Source organism: Falco peregrinus, chromosome 3, assembly GCF_023634155.1.
Source record: "Falco peregrinus isolate bFalPer1 chromosome 3, bFalPer1.pri, whole genome shotgun sequence".
NCBI lineage: Eukaryota > Metazoa > Chordata > Aves > Falconiformes > Falconidae > Falco > Falco peregrinus.
This window is the reverse complement of record NC_073723.1, coordinates 73,081,350-73,101,781: the sequence shown is the minus strand read 5'-3', so window position 1 is coordinate 73,101,781 and position 20,432 is coordinate 73,081,350. Positions and strand designations below refer to the sequence as shown.

At 39.0% G+C, this 20,432-nt stretch overlaps 1 protein-coding gene across 2 annotated transcripts in view; it reads left to right on the top strand.

Annotated features, from left to right (window-relative positions):
• GABBR2 (gamma-aminobutyric acid type B receptor subunit 2) overlaps positions 1-20,432 on the top strand; it is a 487,842-nt gene that overhangs the window by 308,664 nt on the left and 158,746 nt on the right. For both annotated transcript variants that reach the window (XM_055800671.1, XM_005242566.4), the window contains exons 9-11: positions 3,925-4,005; positions 8,843-8,993; positions 9,486-9,618. In XM_055800671.1, coding sequence (XP_055656646.1) covers positions 3,925-4,005; positions 8,843-8,993; positions 9,486-9,618 — 365 coding nt within the window. The remainder of the gene's footprint in view (positions 1-3,924; positions 4,006-8,842; positions 8,994-9,485; positions 9,619-20,432) is intronic.

Genomic DNA, 20,432 nt, shown 5'->3' with positions numbered 1-20,432 from the left:
AGACCTACATATTGTGTATGCTTTCAGCTGTAGGTTTTGTCTTTTTTCTGCTGCTTTTAAGTTGAGAATAGCCCAAGTGTCCTTTAGATAAGACACCTCAGTGACCCTTAACTTATCTGGAAAATAATCCATAGTAAATTTATTAAATTTACTTTAAAATTTAAATTTACTTTAAAATTATGTTTGTTGGAAAGTGGGTACTCATTACTTGCACATGTTTTCTTTGTAGTTTGCATGGAATTATAACTTTATAAAAAGCTGTAGTGACATTACAAAGTATTAGTCATGTTAAGCTATGGTAAGCTGTTTAGAGCTTTGAAGTTCTTAATTTTTATTTACAGCCATGTAGTTTGAGCACCATGGTAATGTTAGGGCAGACCTGTTAATTTGTCTTTGTTCTAGTGGCCTAGACATACTTTTTTACATTGGTATCACCACGTAGATGTGTAGGACTTAATGAATGCATTCACATATCAACATAAATCTTGTAATTTTGTAGGATTCTGTGTTGTTTCAGACTGCCCTTGCCATTTATTATAAGCATACATTTTACTGGTGATTATACTGCTGTAAACATTTTTATATTGGCTTAACTGCATCACCACTAGGTTTATCTGTACTGTTGCAGTCAGACTGACATACCTGAAGGAACTATAAGCTCTAGATTTAGACAAAGTCTTACTGTCATTAGGAGCTAGCCAGCATTGTCTACATAGAGGAAAATAAAGGAAATCCATCTGTCCCATCTCTTATACATTGCAAGTGCTTTCTCTCATCCTTAAACATCTCAGTCAAAACTATCTTCATGAGGTGTGAATAAATACATTTCTAAAAATGTAATGGAAATGAAATTATGACATACAGTGAAAAGAACTGAAATTAAGCATTAGTTAGCAACTTATCTGGTAATTCTCAGGGTAAATGGGTAAGTCATCCTGGCAATCATAATACTCTCGTGCATTTTAGTAAGTTTGTTTTACTCAGCTGATGTTAGTTGCAGGATTATTTTTGCTTTTATTCAACAAAAACATGTAACTACCTGATATGCAATTAAAAATCTGTTGTATTTTGTGAAATGTGACCCAATTTGTTAAGTAGTAGTTGCTTTTTTGTCAATTTTCTTTTTGACAGTTTGTCTGGAGTTGCTTAAAATAGGCTACAAAATTCCGTAATAAAACATGTAGAAGAAAACATTTTAATTCACCTTTAAGAGTAGTTCAGTTCTTTGGTGGCAGAAGGCCTTAATCTTGGCCGTATAAGTAATCTATTCTGTGACAATTAATTAGCAATAAGGATTGGTTGTTTAGGATTCTGTTAGATAGGCATAACTTTCAGTCACATACTTCTGGGCCAGTTGGAGAGTTGGGTTCTAAAATCCCACCGCTCCTGTCATGGTATTATCAAACATTATCTCACAGAACAGGTATATTTTCCCTTATATTTCTTTTCCACATTTTAACCTGAGTGGTTTGGGGGGGGGGGGGGGGGGGGGACGGGGGACGGGGAGGGGATGGGGTGGTGGTGGTGGTGTATCAATACAGTCTCTCTGAGTATGGAAAGATCATGTTAAAAATAATGAAAGCACTACAGAAAGAAGCCAACATCATATTCTGAATATTGCACAAAGCACTTTTTTGGTGTGTTTATTTGAAAGAGTTCCAATTCCTCCTGTCCTTTTGTGCTGAACACACAGAGATTTTGACAGATATGAACTACATGGTACAAACAGTATACTGATTTGAGTAATTCAGAATTTCCAAAGGGAACTTGAGGTAATGGCATATAGAAGAGTAGAGCCTGCAGTCCCATCCTTAGCTGTGTTGGCCTACGCAAGAGAAAAGAGGGCTGTAGTGCTACCTCCTTGCTTCTTCTAATTAATATTTGGGGGTGACTTTGTCACTGATCAGCGCTTGTGCCTGGAGAACCAACAGCTGTAGTTGTACTCCTTGCTGGCAGTACAAAAGAGCACAAAGACTGTTTGCATCTCCCCCTTAGCACCCCTGTAACCAAACTATGAAATGGGTAGTATATCCTTCCTCTCAATACAAATGTGATTTATTTCCCTCATAGACTACTTTCCACAACTGTAAGTACTTTAAGATATCAAATACCTCCTTGGCTTTTCTTGACTTCAGTAAGCCTTGGCATGCAAGACTTTTCTCTTTGTTGTTCATCAGAGCTATCGGGTTTTAGTGCGTTGCTGTAAAGTGGTGACTAGACCCAAACCAAGGTGCATGGCCTCCCCATTTGGTATAAGTAGATGCTGTGGACTTTCTGGCATCTTTAATGTTTTGGATCTACAGGTAGTAGCTGTCATGCAACAAACATAGATGGAACTGAATCGGTGAAGTTTTTAGCCGTAACCATTTTAGTTTTTAGATGACTACTGGGAAGATTTTATTGTTTAAGACTGTCAAGGATTTATTCATATATCTAGTTCACAGAGAATTTTCAGCCAGTTACAGATAGTATAAACTTATATTTACATTTAAGACTGGGTAATGCTGTGTGGATGGGCTTTGTGAAACTGCTGCTGGAGACCAGGGGCTTGCACTTTTATTCCTAACTAGGCTTAGGGCCCCACAAGTGGATCATGCTCCTTTGAAAGGCAAATCAGTTTTTAGAACTGCAGACTCCAGCTTTTGATGGGGGTATAACAAACATCTAGGTATCTCTACCAGATTTTCAGCCCAGTATACAATTCTGCGTAAACAATTTTAACAGTAAGAAGTGCGGTTTATGTAAGGAAAACTTTTGCCTCCTGTGAGCTGTCAGATTAATATTAATCAGCCTGTAGATTTTACTAAAATGGAGCTAGCTGCTCCATTCAGCAGGGCTGAACAGGCACAATCACTTTGAGTGAGAAAGGAGAAAAGGTTAATGTGGAGCTGTTGGGGGAAATACAGTCTTTTCAAATTTGCCATCTAGTTCAAGATCATCAGCTCCCAAAACAGTGTCACAAATAGGGTCATGAGCTCAGAATTTAAATGTAAATTGGGTTTTGCATGCCCAGACATAGAGGCCTGAAAGGAAATTTTTGGCTCTGCTGAACCAGCTCATCCAATTTAGCCAATGTGCTTGTGGTTTGTAAGTCTCTGATCAAAATGTAAAAGTTTTAGTGTAAAAGTGATAATTTAGTAAGTTCTTGCACTTCTAAGCCATACCAAAACCCCAACAGAAATAGCAGAAACTCATTGATGACAGATGTTATCAGAAGGGTGGGACAAATATGTGCTGGAGTTCCAGCTGCAGGGGCCAAGGCAGCAGCTGAACAAATTAAGTATCTGTGTTACTCTACTCCGTTAGGTGCAAGAAGGCCATATATGTGATGATAGTGCCAAACAGTAGATGCGAGTTAACAGTATAATTTTAGCGCAAGTGCATGTTGGCTTTATTTACGTGACATTGTATGTCTTGCAGTCAGGGTACTAATGAGTTGTTAATTCCCAGTCAGAATAAGAGATTAGATTCCCAGAGTATCAATTAATAAGCCAGTCTACTCCGTACTGGTTGGAGCCTGCCACTGTGAGTCCCCTGGGAAATGCTTCACTAAACAAGAAGTCCTAGTTGTTTAAATGAGTGGAATGTGTGATTTAGCCATGTCTGTTTTCCCAGCAAAATGTCCTGCATTGTGTGAGCCAGTCAGTAAGTGTGTGATCTTTAAGCTGGAGATGTCTGTGCCCGATAACAACAATTCCCTGGTTATGTAAATGAGTTCTTGAAAATACTTTGCATTTCTTTAAAGAATTAGAAATACTTCTTTTAATGATGTTAGCTGCCTGGCATTCTGCTTTAATAATTCATGCACTGTTCTTGCATATTTCTTTTCCTTTGACGTATTGTCAAAAAAGAAGGCAAAATCAGTTAAATAATTGAGCACATATGAACTGCCATAAACAATCACTTTTGTCTGTGTCTCTGCAGAAAGAAAGGAAGTGAAGGTGGGAGAGTACAATGCTGTGGCTGACACGCTGGAAATAATCAACAATAGCATCAGATTCCAAGGTAGGAGAGAAAACTGGAAAGAGGTACAGGAATGACATGGATAACTGCATATAGTTTGTAATACTGCGTGCTGGTAAAGAACTGTTTTAAGAGTTTTAATATCAAAAAGCTATGACACTGTGTGAAGAGAAAGGGAGCTGAGCTGTGCTTAAGAAAAATAGGAGAATTTTTTGATATATGTTTTGATATTGTGTACTTGTTTTTCATTCCAATGACCATGACAAATTCAAATTCATATATGTACACAAACGTTCTTTGATATTTCAACAAGCTGCAGATAGGTCTTCTATTTCATCTCTACCAATCAATAATGTTCTAGTTTCATCCCCAATTCCCACTCCCCCAGCTCGTCTCACCTGAAGGATGCTCTAGTGTGCTGTGTTTGCACACAACAAGGAGGAGGTGTTTGTTTTTCTTTGGGAGGTGTCTGTTAGACAGTTAGAAAATAGAATTTTAAAATACCAAGGCTAGCTTTAAAAGGGCCCATGTGAAACACAGCCAGAGAGGCTGTTCAGCCCAGCAGCACTCCCAAGGTCCACAGCAGGCATATAGCCTATGTTGCTGTATCTTGCCATCTTGTATCCCATGCTACACCAAAGTTAATGTGGGGACTTCCTCTGCCCTCACAACAGTTGGAGTGCAGGCATACCCACAGCTTTCTGAGCATATGATCATCACAGCCAGATGTCAGTTGAAATGAATTTTTCACGTTCTCTCCTGTTGAATATAGGTATATACATTATTTTTAAAGCTAATAAGTAAAGTCAGCTTAATGAGATCTGTTTGGTTTCCCCTGGGAGTGGTGGATGAGTACCAAGCTGCTGTATCCCATGCTCTACTAAACCTGCCTCCAGTGTCCCACCATCCAAGGTCTGCATGAGCATGACTGGAGTTTCACTGCAGTGATCTAATTCATGGCTGCATGTCCATCTGCTGGAGCTTTCCACCTTTCCTTTTGGTATCCTTTGCAGGACTTAAAAGAGCACAGCTACATGCACTTCTCACAACTGTCATGGAGAATGAGGCTTTGGGAATGAAGAGTGCAGAATCTGTCCCAGCTGCCAAAGTATGGGACCCAGCAGATTATTTTTGCTGCAAGGAGGAACTGATGGCGTACTTGAATACAAATTCAATACAATTAATTTCCAGATAATATATGCAGGATGAACCATGTAACAGGAGACAGGTTTTGTTCGTAACTCCATGCCTTCATAGACAGTAGAAGATGGGGAAAATCTCTGTTTTGGCTTTTCTCAGGATCAGACTCCTAGATCTTTTTCTGACCACATCTGGTGTTTCTTCCACCCATAGCCTGTCTTATATTTGTCTTAATGTGTATTATGTTACTCACAGTGAAACTTTCTCCATTTACACACCTTAACTTTTTATTGAGGTAGTATTTGATGTGGAAGACACTGGTTTTATGTCTTCCAAGTAGTATAAAAAACTTAGTAACTTTAAGTATTTAAAATGTGGAGTAGTAAATATAACCCTGTTTAAACCATTGCATAAAATTGCACACAAACGAACAATAATTCATATTAGAAGCAATAGAACTGAATAGCCATTGCACAAATAAAAAAAATTAAATTTTATAGAATCACGGGTTGTTTATATTTAATAAATACAAATCAGCAGTATATCCTGTATATTTTACATACAGCAGAGTGGGTTTTTTTTCCTTTAACATCGGTTCTTTTAATTCAGGCATGTGCACTGTTGTATTTTTGGCTAGGTACTTGTTGCCTAATTTTGTGAAGCGTCATGCATTGTAAATGTGTGCTCTGTGGTGGGAAAGGGAAATGGAGGAAATCTCAGGTACTTTTCTCCAATATCAAATTGGCAAATGGTGCCTTTACTGTCACTTTATTGTGATCACCTAAAAGGAAATTTTTTTTCAGAAATGTTGGGCATAAAGACTGAAGGATAGCAAATATCCATTGTCTGAATTGTTTCAGCTAAACTAATAGAGATAAAGCTATTTTATTGTATGAATCCTTGAACATTCTTCTAGGTGCAAAGCAGAAGAGTGAATGTGAAATTTAGCTATGGCAGCTGCCAGTCAGTTACTTACAGCTCTGTGGTCAGTGGGTCCACAGATCTCTGCCTGTGCAGCAATTTTGTGAAATGAAGCTGCTTGGCCCTGTGTGGTAGACGTAGAATCATAGAATCGTTTAGGTTGGAAAAGACCTGTGAGATCATGAAGCCCAACTGTAAACCCAGGACTTCCAAGTCCGTCACTAAACCATGTTCCTAAGCACCGCCATCTATACGTTTTTTAAACACCTCCAGGGATGGTGATTCCACCACCTCCCTGGGCAGCTTGTTCCAGCGCTTCACCACCCTTTCAGTGAAGAATTTTTCCCTAATATCCAACTGAAACCTCCCCAGTGTAACTTGAGGCTGTTTCCTCTTGTCCTGTTGCTTTTTACTTGGGAGATGAGACCAACCCCCACCTGCCTACACCCTCCTTTCAGGCAGCTGTAGAGAGCAGTAAGGTCACCCCTGAGTGTCCCTTTCTCCAGACCAACCAACCCCAGTTCCCCCAGCTGCTCCTCATGAGACTTGTGCTCCAGACCCTTCACCAGCCTTATTGCCCTTCTCTGGACGTGCTCCAGCACCTCAATGTCCCTCTTGCAGTGAAGGGCCCAGAACTGAATACGGGATTCAAGATGGGGCCTCACCAGTGCCGAATACAGGGAGACGATCACTCACCTGGTCCTACTGGCCACACTGTGGGGGATAATAAGCCAGGATGCTATTGGCCTTCTTGGCCACCTGGGCGCACTGCTGGCCCATGTTCAGCCGGCTGTCCACCAGCACCTCCAGGTCCTTTCCCACCAGGCAGCTTTCCAGCCACTCTTCCCCAAGCCTGTAGTGTTGCGTGGAGTTGTTGTGACCCAGCTGGAGGACCCGGCACTTCTCCTTGTTGAACCTCACACAGCTGGCCTTGGCCCATCAGTCCAGCCTGTCCAGATCCCTCTGAAGAGCCTTCCTGCCCTCAAGCAGATCAACACTCCTGCCCAGCTTGGTGTCAAACTTAGTGAGGGTGCACTCAATCCCCTCCATCCCAATCATCGGTAAAGATACTAACCAGAGTTGGCCCCAATACTGAGACATGTGGAACACCATTTGTGACCAGTTGCAGGTCAGAGGTAACTCCATTTACTGCCACTCTTTGGGCTCAGCCAGCCAGCCAGCTTTTAACCCAGTGATGAGTACACCTGTCCAAGCCATGAGCAGCCAGTTTCTCCAGGAGAATGCTGTGGGAGACAGTGTCAAAGGCTTTGCTAAGGTCCAGGTAGATAACATCCACAGCTTTTCCCTCATCCACTAGGCAGGTCACCTTGTCATAGAAGGAGATCAGGTTCATCAGGCAGGACCTGCCTTTTGTAACCCCACGCTGGCTGGGCCTGATCCCCTGGTTGTCCTGCTCATGCCACATGATGCCACACAGGATGATCTGCTCCATAACCTTCCCCAGCACCGAGGTCAGGCTGACAGGTGTAGTTCCCCAGATCTTCCATCCTGCCCTTCTTGCAGATGGGTGTCACATTGGCCAACCTCCAGTCTTCTGGAATGTCCCCGGTTTAAAGGGCTATTGATAAATGAGCTTGGCGAGCTCCCCTGCCAGCTCCGTCAGGTGGATCCCATCTGGCTCCATCAACTTGTGCACATCTGAGTGGATCAGCAGGTCAGTAACCATTTCTCCTGGACTGTGGGGACTTCATTCTGTTCCCCCTCATCCCTGCCTTCCAGCTCAGGGGGCTGAGTACCCAGAGGGAAGCTGGTCTTGCTGTTAAAGGCTGAGGCAAAGAAAGCATTACATACCTCAGCCTTTGTGGCAACGTTCCCCCACCCCCCCTGCATCCAGTAAAGGAGAGCTGATGTGAAAGGACAGGCTGAGGCACTGTAGGGCACACAAATCCCCTTCTGAAGGAAGGTGGTGATGGAAAAGACCTTTTGCCAGTCCCCTGCACCAAGGGAAAATTTAGTACGCAGGTAAAATGGAGTGTAGGAAGTAGGGGATGCAGAGCTTTATTACAGTTGTCGGAAAGTAATCTTTCTCATTAAACTGAGAAGCCTTTAATTAGTGGGAGCTGGCTGTCGATCAAGCACATGGCTTTAAACAGAGTTTTTAAGTTCAGGCTTTGAAGTCCACATCTGCAGGGATTTGTAAAGTGGGTCTGTCCCCATAAAACCTTTGCTGTTCATTTTTCCATATTGTTCCATACTGTAGAATCCTGATGGCACCAACAGCCCTCAACCTCCTGTACCTCCTGAGACTTCCCTCACCCTGCCCACAGCCCAGGATCCCATTTCAGCCCCTCAGAGCTGTCAGTCCCTGCCCCAGTGTTGCCACACCAAAGCTGGTCTCCAGCTGTGGTAGGTATCTAGACAGGCAGTTTGAATTTGCCCTGATAATAATCAGAATGTGCAGAGAACAATGCTTTCTGTTTTCTGCTCATTGGTCTGTCACTTGTTTCAGGGAAATATAGCTTCCTGGTAAAATTTACAGTCATAGTATGCATTTTAGTGTTTATTTACACTTTAAAATGAGGATAGTTAGCATATATTTTACAGGGTTCTGCATTAGGGTTTTGCTGTAGGTTTGTGGGGTTTTTTTCCAAAGAGGATGCTTACCTGCTCCAGAAATGCAAACCTTCTTATCAATCAATGTGACTAACATATGTCTGTCCAAGTCAATGATTTCATCAGCTACTGATGTGGTTCAAAATTGCTAAACTGAGGTATAGTACTTAGGAGAGACAAATCTTCTTATAGAAAATTTACATCTGGCTGAACTTTAAGCCTTTTTTTCTTCTTGTAATTCTAGGCCTTGAGCCTCCAAAGGACAAAACAATTATCCAAGAGGAGCTACGCAAGATCTCCCTGCCTCTCTACAGCATCCTCTCTGCCCTCACCATCCTAGGAATGATAATGGCCAGTGCTTTCTTGTTCTTTAACATCAAAAACAGAAATCAGAAGTAAGACACTCATGTTACATCTGTCACTACTTCTTTCATATTTAAATACCATGTTTATAGAGTCTGCCTCATATATATGTGTGTACATATATAAGGAAAATGTTAAAACTGGAAAGATTATATTTTAGAACTATTTAATTGAAATGACTGTGTAATATATTCACACTGAAACAGATTGTCTGTCTGTTAAGACAAGTTCTTTTATACTGTCTGGAAAGTGTAATTTTTTTATTTATGTTTGACTGTCTGCAATTAACATTAACTACCTAATTAATCCATCAGTAAAATAGGAGATCTTTATACTAAACATTCAAAAAACCTGAAACAATGCTAGACTTTATAAAATATCAAATAGTGTGCATGCCTATAGATTGCATGGAGTTCTACAAGAAGGTTATCTGTTTGCCTGATTACAAAAAGCTCTTCTTTATTGCTTTAATAACCTAGAAGTAATCACTTCCTCTTTAATGCACTATCACCTTTTGTCTATAGACTAATAAAGATGTCCAGTCCCTACATGAACAACCTTATTATCCTTGGAGGGATGCTTTCTTATGCATCTATTTTTCTTTTTGGTCTTGATGGATCCTTTGTCTCCGAAAAGACATTTGAGACACTTTGCACAGTAAGTAATTCCATATATTCTAGTTGAAGATAGTCTTACAGGAAGCTCTGCAAGAAATGTAAACAGAAAAGTTCAGTAGTTGGATGTCTCATTCCATTTAATCACTGATTCTTTTAGTCCTTTCCTGAAATGTTTTCTGGGACCAAATTCTAAAACATGCACAAAACTGTATGATTATTAATGAAAGCTTCAGGTACATTGGGGATTTGCTCTCACGCTAAAAGAGTAGATATGCTTTCTTGTTTTGAAATTATATAAATTAAGTTGATTTATTAAAGGTTATGTTCATAGCATGATGATTAATAATATCTGTGAAGCTACTATGTTTTCTTTGTAGATTTTTTTATTATTTTGGACTTCATGACTGCTGCTTGTCCAAATGTTTTTACTCAATCCTTTTGGCTGAATCTCCAAAGACTTCTAGTATTATTTCCAGACTACGCTATAAACTCACACAAGCCTAGATCCATGTAGAATATATTCTAGTTGAAGCAAAACAAGCAACTCAAACCAAATTAAATATGTCCATGCAGAAACTTGTAATGTCTTAATTGCTCACTGTAGTATGTAGCCTGACTGACAGAGGCCATTTCAAAGAAAGGGAAAGAACTTCACTGCAAGTATATTCCTTCCAAAACCAATACAAACAGCATTTAAATTTATCAAATATTTTCTCAAAAAAATTCAAGACTGTGCTTTGCCCATTGTCTAAGAATATCAGACTTGCTCAGGAGTTATCCTTACTGTGGTTTTGATCCTTCTTGAAGTCTCTAAAAAGTTGCAGTTCACATCATCTTTTTTTAGGAGTTTGAATTTCTGCTGTCATCACTGGAGAGAGAGAAACTTTACTTCCAGAGAATAATTCAAAGCATGAAAGTTGGATGCCTAAAGCTAGTTCGTGCAGATATATCCCAATATTTCAACTGAAATCCTCCATACTGACTAGAGCCATTACAGAAGTGAAGCATCATGTGACATGTTCAGTTATACCATTTCAAAGCACTAGAGACGTCTTTAATACATGCCAAGATGCACTAGACAAAGTATGGGTGAAAATACAAGATTTTCTGTGCACAGTCTTAGCTTCCTTAGTTGGGCCTGGACACAGCTGTATTTTAGACACCTAAATGTTAGCAGCAAAAGAAAGAAGGAGAGAATATCCAGTCTTCCAACAGCTAGAGTGCAAATCCTCTATATAGCTAGTAGAAAGAAGTGCCTCAAAGGCTGTAGAAGGATGATCCTGTTCACCTCTCCCAGACTGTAACTCTGAATACATAGGAGCCAATAGGAAGTGGAAGATGCCAACATCCATTTTTTATCCAGCAATTATCCCTTTTTTGTGAAACAGCTTCTAATGGAGCAGAAGTGTCATTAGGAAGTCAGTTGTTGATGTCAATCCCTATTCTTTTCTTACCCTCTGTTGCAGAAGAATCTGGTGGCAGGAGTAGCAAATTTTAGGTCCTGCTGTCTGCTCAGCCTGGAGGGCCTTGTGTTCAGAGCCCCTGACTGCACTGCCAGGCTGTGGACCATTGTATGACTAGGCTACAACCCTTTTCTTGAAGCAGCCAAGTACAGCTGAACAGAAGGAAAGAAAGTAGGAACCAGAGGTACTTACCAGCACAGAGTTGTTCTGGGGAACAGGTTTCCATCCAGATTTAGCTATATAAAAGTACATTTAAGTCCTCCTTTAAATGCGAAACAGCTCAGTCTTAACTCTGAAAAATGAACCAACATTCAAAATCCTGTGCCTCTGAGCGAGAACATCTCTGCTGATTTTTCCCTAATTTGTTTCTGAAAATGTAACTACTACTCTCATATTCTAAATGCAACAAAATTTAAGTGAGGGCTGGTTTGTTCTGTCTTATCTTACATGTCTCTTCTTTTTTTCCAATTTGTCACATTTGTCACATTACGTTAAGTCTGTCTGCCGAAGAGGGAAAGTTCTAGATGGGCACTCGAGTAAGATAACTACCTGACTTAATTGACCACTAAAAGAAAGGGGTGGGGGAGAACATTGTGTTCTTAAAGCCAACTTTGATTAAGAACTATCACCACATGCCTTGAACAGTGATTGATTTTTTTTTTAGCATACTTACATTTTATACCAATAGAGCAGAGTCTGGGAGATTTCTCCCCAGTCTAGGCTTTCCAGGTTCAGTTCAGAGCAGAAACATTTCTAATTGTGCTTTCCTGTGCACGGCTACTGATTTAACTTAGGAATCCCAGCTCTCTCAGCAATTAGTATTACACTCATAGGTGCAAGAAACCCTTCAGAAGCAACCTATCTAGCCTTCTGCTTATTAAAACAATTCTTACAAAACTTCTTCCTCCATTTATAATTTTGTCTGTGGGATAGCTTATGCTTCTCTTAGAATCATCTTTACATGGCCACTATTGACTGTGGCAATGCACTTTCCTTATATCTAGAAAACTGAATTAATGCTGGGGGATTCATAAATATGGGACACAAATCCATTCTTCTGTTCAGCAGCTCTTCTGCGTCTCCTCCTTTCTCCCCAAAACATCTACTAGCGCTGGATACAGCATATATATTCTGCCCCGTGTCATGAACATCTGTATTTTCATATAGGCAATATGCTTAGTGGTTTCATAAGGACTACTTACAGATACAGGTTCTTATAGGATCAGACCAACATAAATCTCTCTTGATCATCCATTTAACTGGAAATGCATGGTTTTGATTACCCATTCTAGCAATATTAAAGATTAGTTAAAAATTCCCATTTTAGTTAAGACTGTGGCTTAGTCTTTAAGAGAACCAGCTACAATGGAGGGTGATCATAAGAACCCATGGAGACAAAAACTTGTGGGTGTAACAACTACACCCCAGGCATGGAGAAAAGTCATGTCAGTGAAGGGAGAGATTTTTTTTTTTTTTGGGGGGGGGGGGGGGGGAGTAAAAATTTTGATTCAGCTTTTATAAGCGCATGAAAAACCTAAAAAGCTGTCATTAGTGTTATCCCCTCTCTAAGCCAAGTAATCACCCTCTTTGTCTTCTGTATTTCAGAAGCTATTAGATCTCACCTGAGTAGCAGTATGTATACAATAGCAACTTTATGTAATTAGGTATGTTACATATGATATCTATTTAATATTCTGGGTTTTTTTGACAACACTTATAGGAGGTCCTTAAATATTCCTGTGTCCACCCACAAAATTCAGGAAAAATGGTGTCTAAATTGTAGCTATTACATTCCAAATCTATTGTGTGTGCTTCCTCTATAGCACAGTATTGCAGCACTCTCCAAGCTAGCCAGCTGCAACAAGGTCTTTTACCACCACATACCAACACACTCTTCATGCCAGTCCCTCTGCTGCCTCCTGGTCTCTCCTCACCCAGGGCACACGCTCACCCTCTCTCTTCTCTCTGCTTCTTCCTCCTCTCTCTTCCCTGGCTGCTCCCTCTTCATTGGCTGCCCAACCCCTTAACAGAACCAGCCACAGCTGCACCTTGTCTACATCGGCCAACGCGCCACCCCTGAAGCCAGCCCACAGCTGTATATTATCAATGTTAAGTAACCCAGCTTCATTCCTCTACAACACAGTGTTTAGAGGGTGAAGTGCATTGGAATTGCTGGTCTTTTTGACTTTTCTACAACCTACATCTACTTATGGCATATGTATTATGCTGTAATATTTCAAGGACATTGAAACATCATCCAAAATTAGCCCAGTAACACTTGACAATTTTAAAGGATTTCTTTGATAAGTTGTACCACCATTTCCCACTCTGTAAAGTACTGGTTGTAGGAGGATTTAGTATATAAATCAGTATGAGTTGTGATATTATAAAACTCCAATTACATGGAATTGAAACTTCCAAAGCAGTGAATCCTGGTAAAGTGGTCAGTGTATTACAGAACCATTAGATCATGGCCTACTTAATAGCAACTTTTTTGGTTCTACAGAAAAAGGAGAAGCAATACAATATTTCATTAAATGCATATGTATGCCAAAGTAGAAAGTGCTTCAGATATGAGGGAGAGAGAAAGAATGAGAATGATCTATCTTTGTTTTTAATCTCAGAATTACCATGGTATCATAGCAAAAAAGAAGGTAGAAGTACGGGTGTGAAACAAGATGTGATGCCAACTGGAAAAATGCAAACAAGTGGAAAAATAAATGGAAGCATTTATTATATGGAGAGCGAGACTCAAAATTAGCAATGCCAGTGATACATCCTATGAATAGAGTTTAAGCTGACATACTAAATAGAGATACTTAAAATAGAGAGAATATTAGATATGATCATAACATTTAGACTGCTGTAATACATTCTACTGAGAATTTCACACTTTACATTTAAGACGAGTACTGTCTTCACAAGTTGGAACTGCTACTGATGAAAGGCTACGAAGGCCCTAAGGAGGAGCACAGCCTCCTCTGTTACGCATGTCCCTCAAGCAGGTAAATAAAATTATGTCCATATTCTCTGGATATAACTGGTTAGGTAGGGGCTGAAAAGAAGGTGGGTTTAGGTACTCCAGGTTGCAGCAAAATGCCCGTAGTTTCCAACCAGGAAGGTCTGTTGTATTAGATAGTGGTAGACTGAACAGCTCTGCTTTTGTGTCCTGGTAGTCCTGATGTGTAGCAGCACTTTCTCCTAGGGAGTATGCTGCACTGGGTGATTGCAATGATGGCAAATGATCTGTTTGGAATAGTTCAGTATAGGAATCACACTGTTCTGGGAGATATGTTTTCTGGAGATAGCAATTGTCTACCAGTCTCCTTTGCACTCCAGAGTTCTGCATAGTTGTTATATCACAGATAAGAGGATCTAAGTCTTGTAATTTACACAGACACAAAAATTAAGCATGCTTTATCTTATGTCATTAATTAGAATGATTGAGATGAATTGCCAAAACCAGGCAGGTATTCTGTGATTCCTGGTGATCTCACTTAGCCCTGTCAGTGTTTTGCCTTGGATCAAGTAAACAGTGTGTGAAAGTTTTTGCACACCTGTGGTGTTCAACGGTGCCCTCATCCATCCCAGGTTGTGCCCAGGTCTTCAGATTTCAGTCGGTTGCTCTCAGATATGATGCAGGCATTTGGAAACAGGCTTTGTATGGAATGAAGGAACCAAACAGCAAGGTGGGGTGGAGATACAGAAAGAGAGAGGGAAAGGGGAGAGATACCAGTGATAAAGTCCAGTTACCTACTGCAGTGTGTGACTACTGGACTTTGTGTTTCTCTCAACCAGACATCCTGAGAACATGTACATTCATGGCAACACTAGATGTTATAGACCTTACCTTCTTAAAAGTGTACTTTAAAATGGGACCTTTAAATGTCTCCAGATCTTCAGAAGCGCTTAGGGTTTTTCAGCTAATAGTTATGGATCATGGACACTTTTGACTCTGCATCTTGTAGCAATGTGAAAGGCAGGTTTTGTTCTTTTTTACTGATTTTTCATAGTCTTATGTCTGCCCTGCTGAGAGAACAGCTAGGCAGGGTGGAATTCCGTGGTCTACATTGCACCTTTTCTTGGGAAACCCTGAAACTGTGCAAGTTGAGGATTGCAGGGTGGTGTAAGAGTGGAGGGACATGATGAAAACCACATCCAACAGAGACTGAGAGACTGCAGTGAGGAGCAGGGAGGAAAACCAGGTGTGAGAGGTTATGGAACAGTTTTCTAGGAATGGGGGCAGGCTGCAGGGTGAGGCAAATCCTGAGTAATTTGCTAAAACTCTGAAAGTCATGGAGCTGGCCGAGAGCAGCTCTGGAAGTAGGGACTTGCTTTAACTGGTAAACAGGGAGCAGAAGATGTATGAACCTTCTATCTATTTATTTATTCCTGCTTTGTCTTGCCTTGTCACTTTGAGTTTTCTCTGTTTAACCATTTTGGGGGAAGCTGACTGAAAGGAAAATGTCTGGGCAGTGCCACCTGGAAGCTGTGGCTGTCTTGGTGTACTTTGGGCAACAGCTACTTGGACTAGACCCTGTGCTACCAAATAGCATCTAGCCTTGATATTTGGTTAGTAGTTGATGATGTATGTACTCCTTATTCATACTCTTTATGCTCATTAGGCATTGCCATAGATTTTGGGGTTTTCTCCCCTCTTGGGGCTTTATATTTGCCTGATACTTTTCCTCAAACTGTTTAATTTTGGCCAAGAATGAAAAAAGCAACAGATAGGCACTCAGTTTCTACTGAACTGCAGAAGGATTTGGACCTCTAATCCATTTCTTTGTCTCTGGAAACTGTAGCCTTTGTTTGTGTCTTTAGTCTGGCCTTTTAATTTTGCATGTATTCTTTAGTTTATTTCCTACTTAATTGTTTAGCTGTTAATTTTAATCTCCCTTTTCTGTATAATCAGTTTCATAATTGTCCTCACTATCATTCAGTCTGAGGCGGATTTCACTCCTATTTAATTCAAATGCAATTCTATTACTGAGTTTAACATGAGCCTGATCAGCTTCTATTTTAGTAAATGACTTTTTTTTTGGGGGGGAGGGGGGGGTAAAGCAAAAACAAAAGTTACAAGGCTGAATAGATCCTTGAAACAAAATTATTTCATATGCTGAAGCAAATACATGACAACCTTGCCAGAGATTTATTAAGGTAATATTTTTAGAACATTTTGTCTCTCCTTCAGTAAGACAACAGCTAGATTTTCAAGCCTCCTTATAGAATCAGGAGCAATTGTAATATCTTTTACACTACTCATGTATTAATTCTGAAAAATGGTCTGAAATATATTAGGAAATCACTACAGGAGATCTCACAGCATGTGAAGAACCACTGTACTTAATTTATGTGAAAACAGCAGGATTAAATTCTCTAATGTTATTGCCACTTATGTTTTACAAGAACCGTGTCAGTGCCACACAGATTCTAAAGAATGAGTTAAAAGTTGTGAATTCGTGTAAAAAAATGTTTTATATAGAAGAGAAAAGTAAAATTCAAATAGATGAACTCATTCTTTGTGGCCTGCCTGTGCTCACACTGGGGATTTTGCCATGGTTCATAGAAGCAGGGTCAAGCCCCAATGGTAACTTGTTGAGAGCACACATTTTTGTTCATCGTAATTATCCTTTATGTCCCCAGTTTGCCAGGAAAATAGAAGGTGCTTAATTTTCAGCTCATGAGTAGTCCACAGAAATCAACAGATTTGTCTGCTTAAAGACAATTATACTCTCCAGGGCTAAACCCACAGCATGGTGTATTCTTACGTTTGTCACTTTTAAGATGCCACCAAGCTGCTCAGCACTAAAGTTCAGCTGCAACCTAGTCCTGTGGGTACTGCAGCTTCCAACCTGGTACGTTTGCAAAATGGGATAATTATTGATATTCCCAAAATGAATCAAGCTGAGTCTCATAAACTAAGCTGGGGAGTGTCTCAGCTGTCAAGTCCTATGAAAGAAAGATTTGAATGTTTTTATTTAAAAGAAACCATTAAAATTAAGGTCTTGAGATTGTAAAAATTAGGTTTTCAGGATTCTTAAATCTGAGTGACTCCTCTGCAGGAACATAATCTAAATGTTTTTCTAACTAAAGAAGACATTGCTAAAAAAACAAGCTGTTTCATTATTCTATTCAAAGAACTGTTATTAAAAAAAAAAGTAACTTGGAGAGGTGATAAGAAGTTTGTAGCTCTTTTTGCAACACATGGAAGTTCTTTGTGTTGATATGTGGGAGTTTTGATCCTTCATTCTGTGTCTTTAATCCCATCTTGTTGTTTGCTTAGTATTAGCAAACTGGATTAGTATAGCAAATTTAAAGCTGCAACACAAAAAAAAGAGAATACGTAGTATACTCAGTTCAGAAGGTATTCTTTTTCTTTCAACTTAACAGGGGAGTAAAATACATCACTTTCTTGATCAGCTGCATTTGAAATTTTTATTATTGCTTTCATGAGCTCAATACCTTCCCAGGTGTTCATTGTCAGCTCAATACTGTATGGCCTTCTGAATGCATATGCAGTGATGTTCAAACATGGGAAAACAATGGAACTTCTTTAAAAATGAAGCTTTTTACCTTTCATCAATTCAGCCCATTTCCCAAGATAACCTTATTTTATAATTTTATATAGGATTTTATTAAAATAAATTATTTGAAATAAATTCAAATAATATTGAAGTTTATCTGAAAGTTAGCAGTACTCAAAATAGTGTTTTTCTTTGTTAGCTTCATTCTTAGAGTATATAAACGAGAGACTTTTCATTCTTTGTTCCGGATGTTTCTAATGTTTTCACAACTTACTAACTTCCCCTTACTAATTCATTGTTAGATGGCTTCTTTTATTAGTAACAAGTTGTAATATCAAATAACCTTGTGGGTCTGTTACACAGATATATAAATAGTAACCATTTCACCATTCACGTAACAAGATGATGGGAAAGATGCAGATAGATTTGTGTGAAGATATCAAATAGCAGCATTCAAAATGTAGTCTGGCCAGCATACTCTCAAGGTTGAAAAGAAATATGATTCAAAATGGATTAACTTTATATAAGGCTGTTAAGCTATCGGTGCTTATTATTATGATGGAAGAACAGTCTTACTTAAAAAAATAAAAGCTATTTAGGACCTTATGGATAAGTTTAAAACAGAGGCTTTTTGCAGCAAAGGGAAGTTGAAAATAAATGCTTCTACAAGATGTAAGGAGCATCTTGTTCATAAATGCAGTGACTGTTTAGCTGGACCTTACATTGTTTAAACACATTACAACATTTGTTCAAACACTAATATTTGGTGCATTTTTGTTTGTTTTAAATAAAAATCATATCTGTTCCAAGTCTGCAAAACTACCCTGAATGGTTTGTTTCTTTGCAGACACACTTTCAGTGTTTGGTGGTTGTCAGCTGTGTTGTCCACTAAATAAGTGATTTCTAGCTTTTTCTCTTATCATAATTTATGCACCTGTAAGAGGTTCTGTCAAGTAATTTATAGGAAGCACAAATTCCATGTACATACATCGTATTTTTAAAAATACATCCCAAACAAAAAAGGTGTAGGAAGTATAAAGCAAAAAGAAGTAGGAGACTGCATTTTAGCATCTGCATAGACAAACTTGATTGTTGTATACCAAGCCATATTATCTCCTTTGACTCTTGTGAGTTGTCTTTGAATGATGGATAACAAAAAAATTTGTAGGAGATATTCTGTTAGTTAAAACATGTTATTAAAAAAACCGAAATAACCAAGAAATAAAGGCAGATAATTGAAGGTATATCCTAAAATTCAATGAAAGCATGAGGAAATTTGTAATGATCTAACCTTTTAAGAAAAAGATAAACAGGAGCTATTTTTGCATGTTACCCTTCTACAGAAGCATAAGAATGTTGTCAGGTTTTGTGTCTAGTTTGGAGTAGGGACTGGAATGCAAGTTTCCTGTCTTCTAAGGAGGTGCCTTACCTGCTCATTTGGTCGGTACTCGGGGGAGGGCGATCCTCCTCAGCTTCTTCTTTCAAAATGCATTGTTAAAAATTTCCAGCATAAGAGAATTACTGATTGATTGTATAACATTATGGTCATGCTCTCCAGTTATTTCCATTGTGTTCTTTCAGATGAGTAGATTTTGGAGGTATAATACATTTAATGATATAAATGGGCAGATGTATGAATTTCAGAGGCTTTTGCTGTTTTGTAATTTTTTAATTTTGCTTTAAGTATAATTTAAGTATAACTAATGAATTATAGGAGACAAATTTGAGGTAATTTTCTTCAAAATTAAAAATTTATTTTCATCTGAAACTTACCATCTCATTCTTAGCAACAGCAATCTCATTTTGACAAAATTTCCTGGTATGTTTAAGCTAGAATGTTTCCAATATAGCCAATAGTTATATTATTCTAATTTGCACAATCCAGATCAGGACTACATAAAAACTTTTAAACCAAACATGCCAGAAATATTTTTTTCTGAATATCAGGTTAGAAACATATTATGAGCATAATTGAATTTAATACTATTCCCAAGAGGCAATTACTGTTTCAGTGAGAACAAAACAGTCTTATTAGAGACATGAAAATACCATGTATCTGTTTGCCAAATATGTCACTAAACTGTACACAAACGAGCTGAATACTTATTAATAACAACAAAAACGATTGAATGCTGAATATGGTTATCACGATTCAACTGATGTGAAGTCAAAAAAGATGTAACTCGCTAATATGAACATGTTGGCATGAAATATGTTTTTTAAATCACTCATAGTTGATCTACGTGTGGTTTTACTGAAGTTACTAGCATAATGATGTACGATAATAGTTAATGGGCAAAGATTTGAAAAAATATTTGAGTTAAAAATAATGCTTTTCTGACCTAAATATCTATTCCTATCTATTCCACCTTTTTTTTTTTTTTTGCAGGGGGGTTATGGATTTCTTTTTCAATATCCCATTCAAGAATGACACAACGTGGCAAAACTCATGCAGTTTGAATCTAATTGCAGTTGGTTACTGGTTTTATTAATATCAAGGTTAACCAGCAATCAGTGAACTATACGTTCCAGGGTCAATATCAGAAATGCAACAGATAAACCACAACATCAGATGCTAATAAAATGTTAATATATGCATACAAATATCTAAACAGTCTCCTGTATATTTTCCCAATATTTTTGAATAAATGCACATGCTGAGTTACATGCAGAGACCTCCCACTCACAGGACACGAGTTACCAGCCCAGCCTTTCTTCTGGGGGTGCAGGGTTCCCCTATACACACCTGTCCTGTAAGAGATATAGGCTTTGTACCCTTGTGTGTATCTCTGCAACCTGGCAATGCCCACACTGGTGAGACAGCACCTCTGGAGTTCACACTTCCACACTTGAGGTGTGTCCCC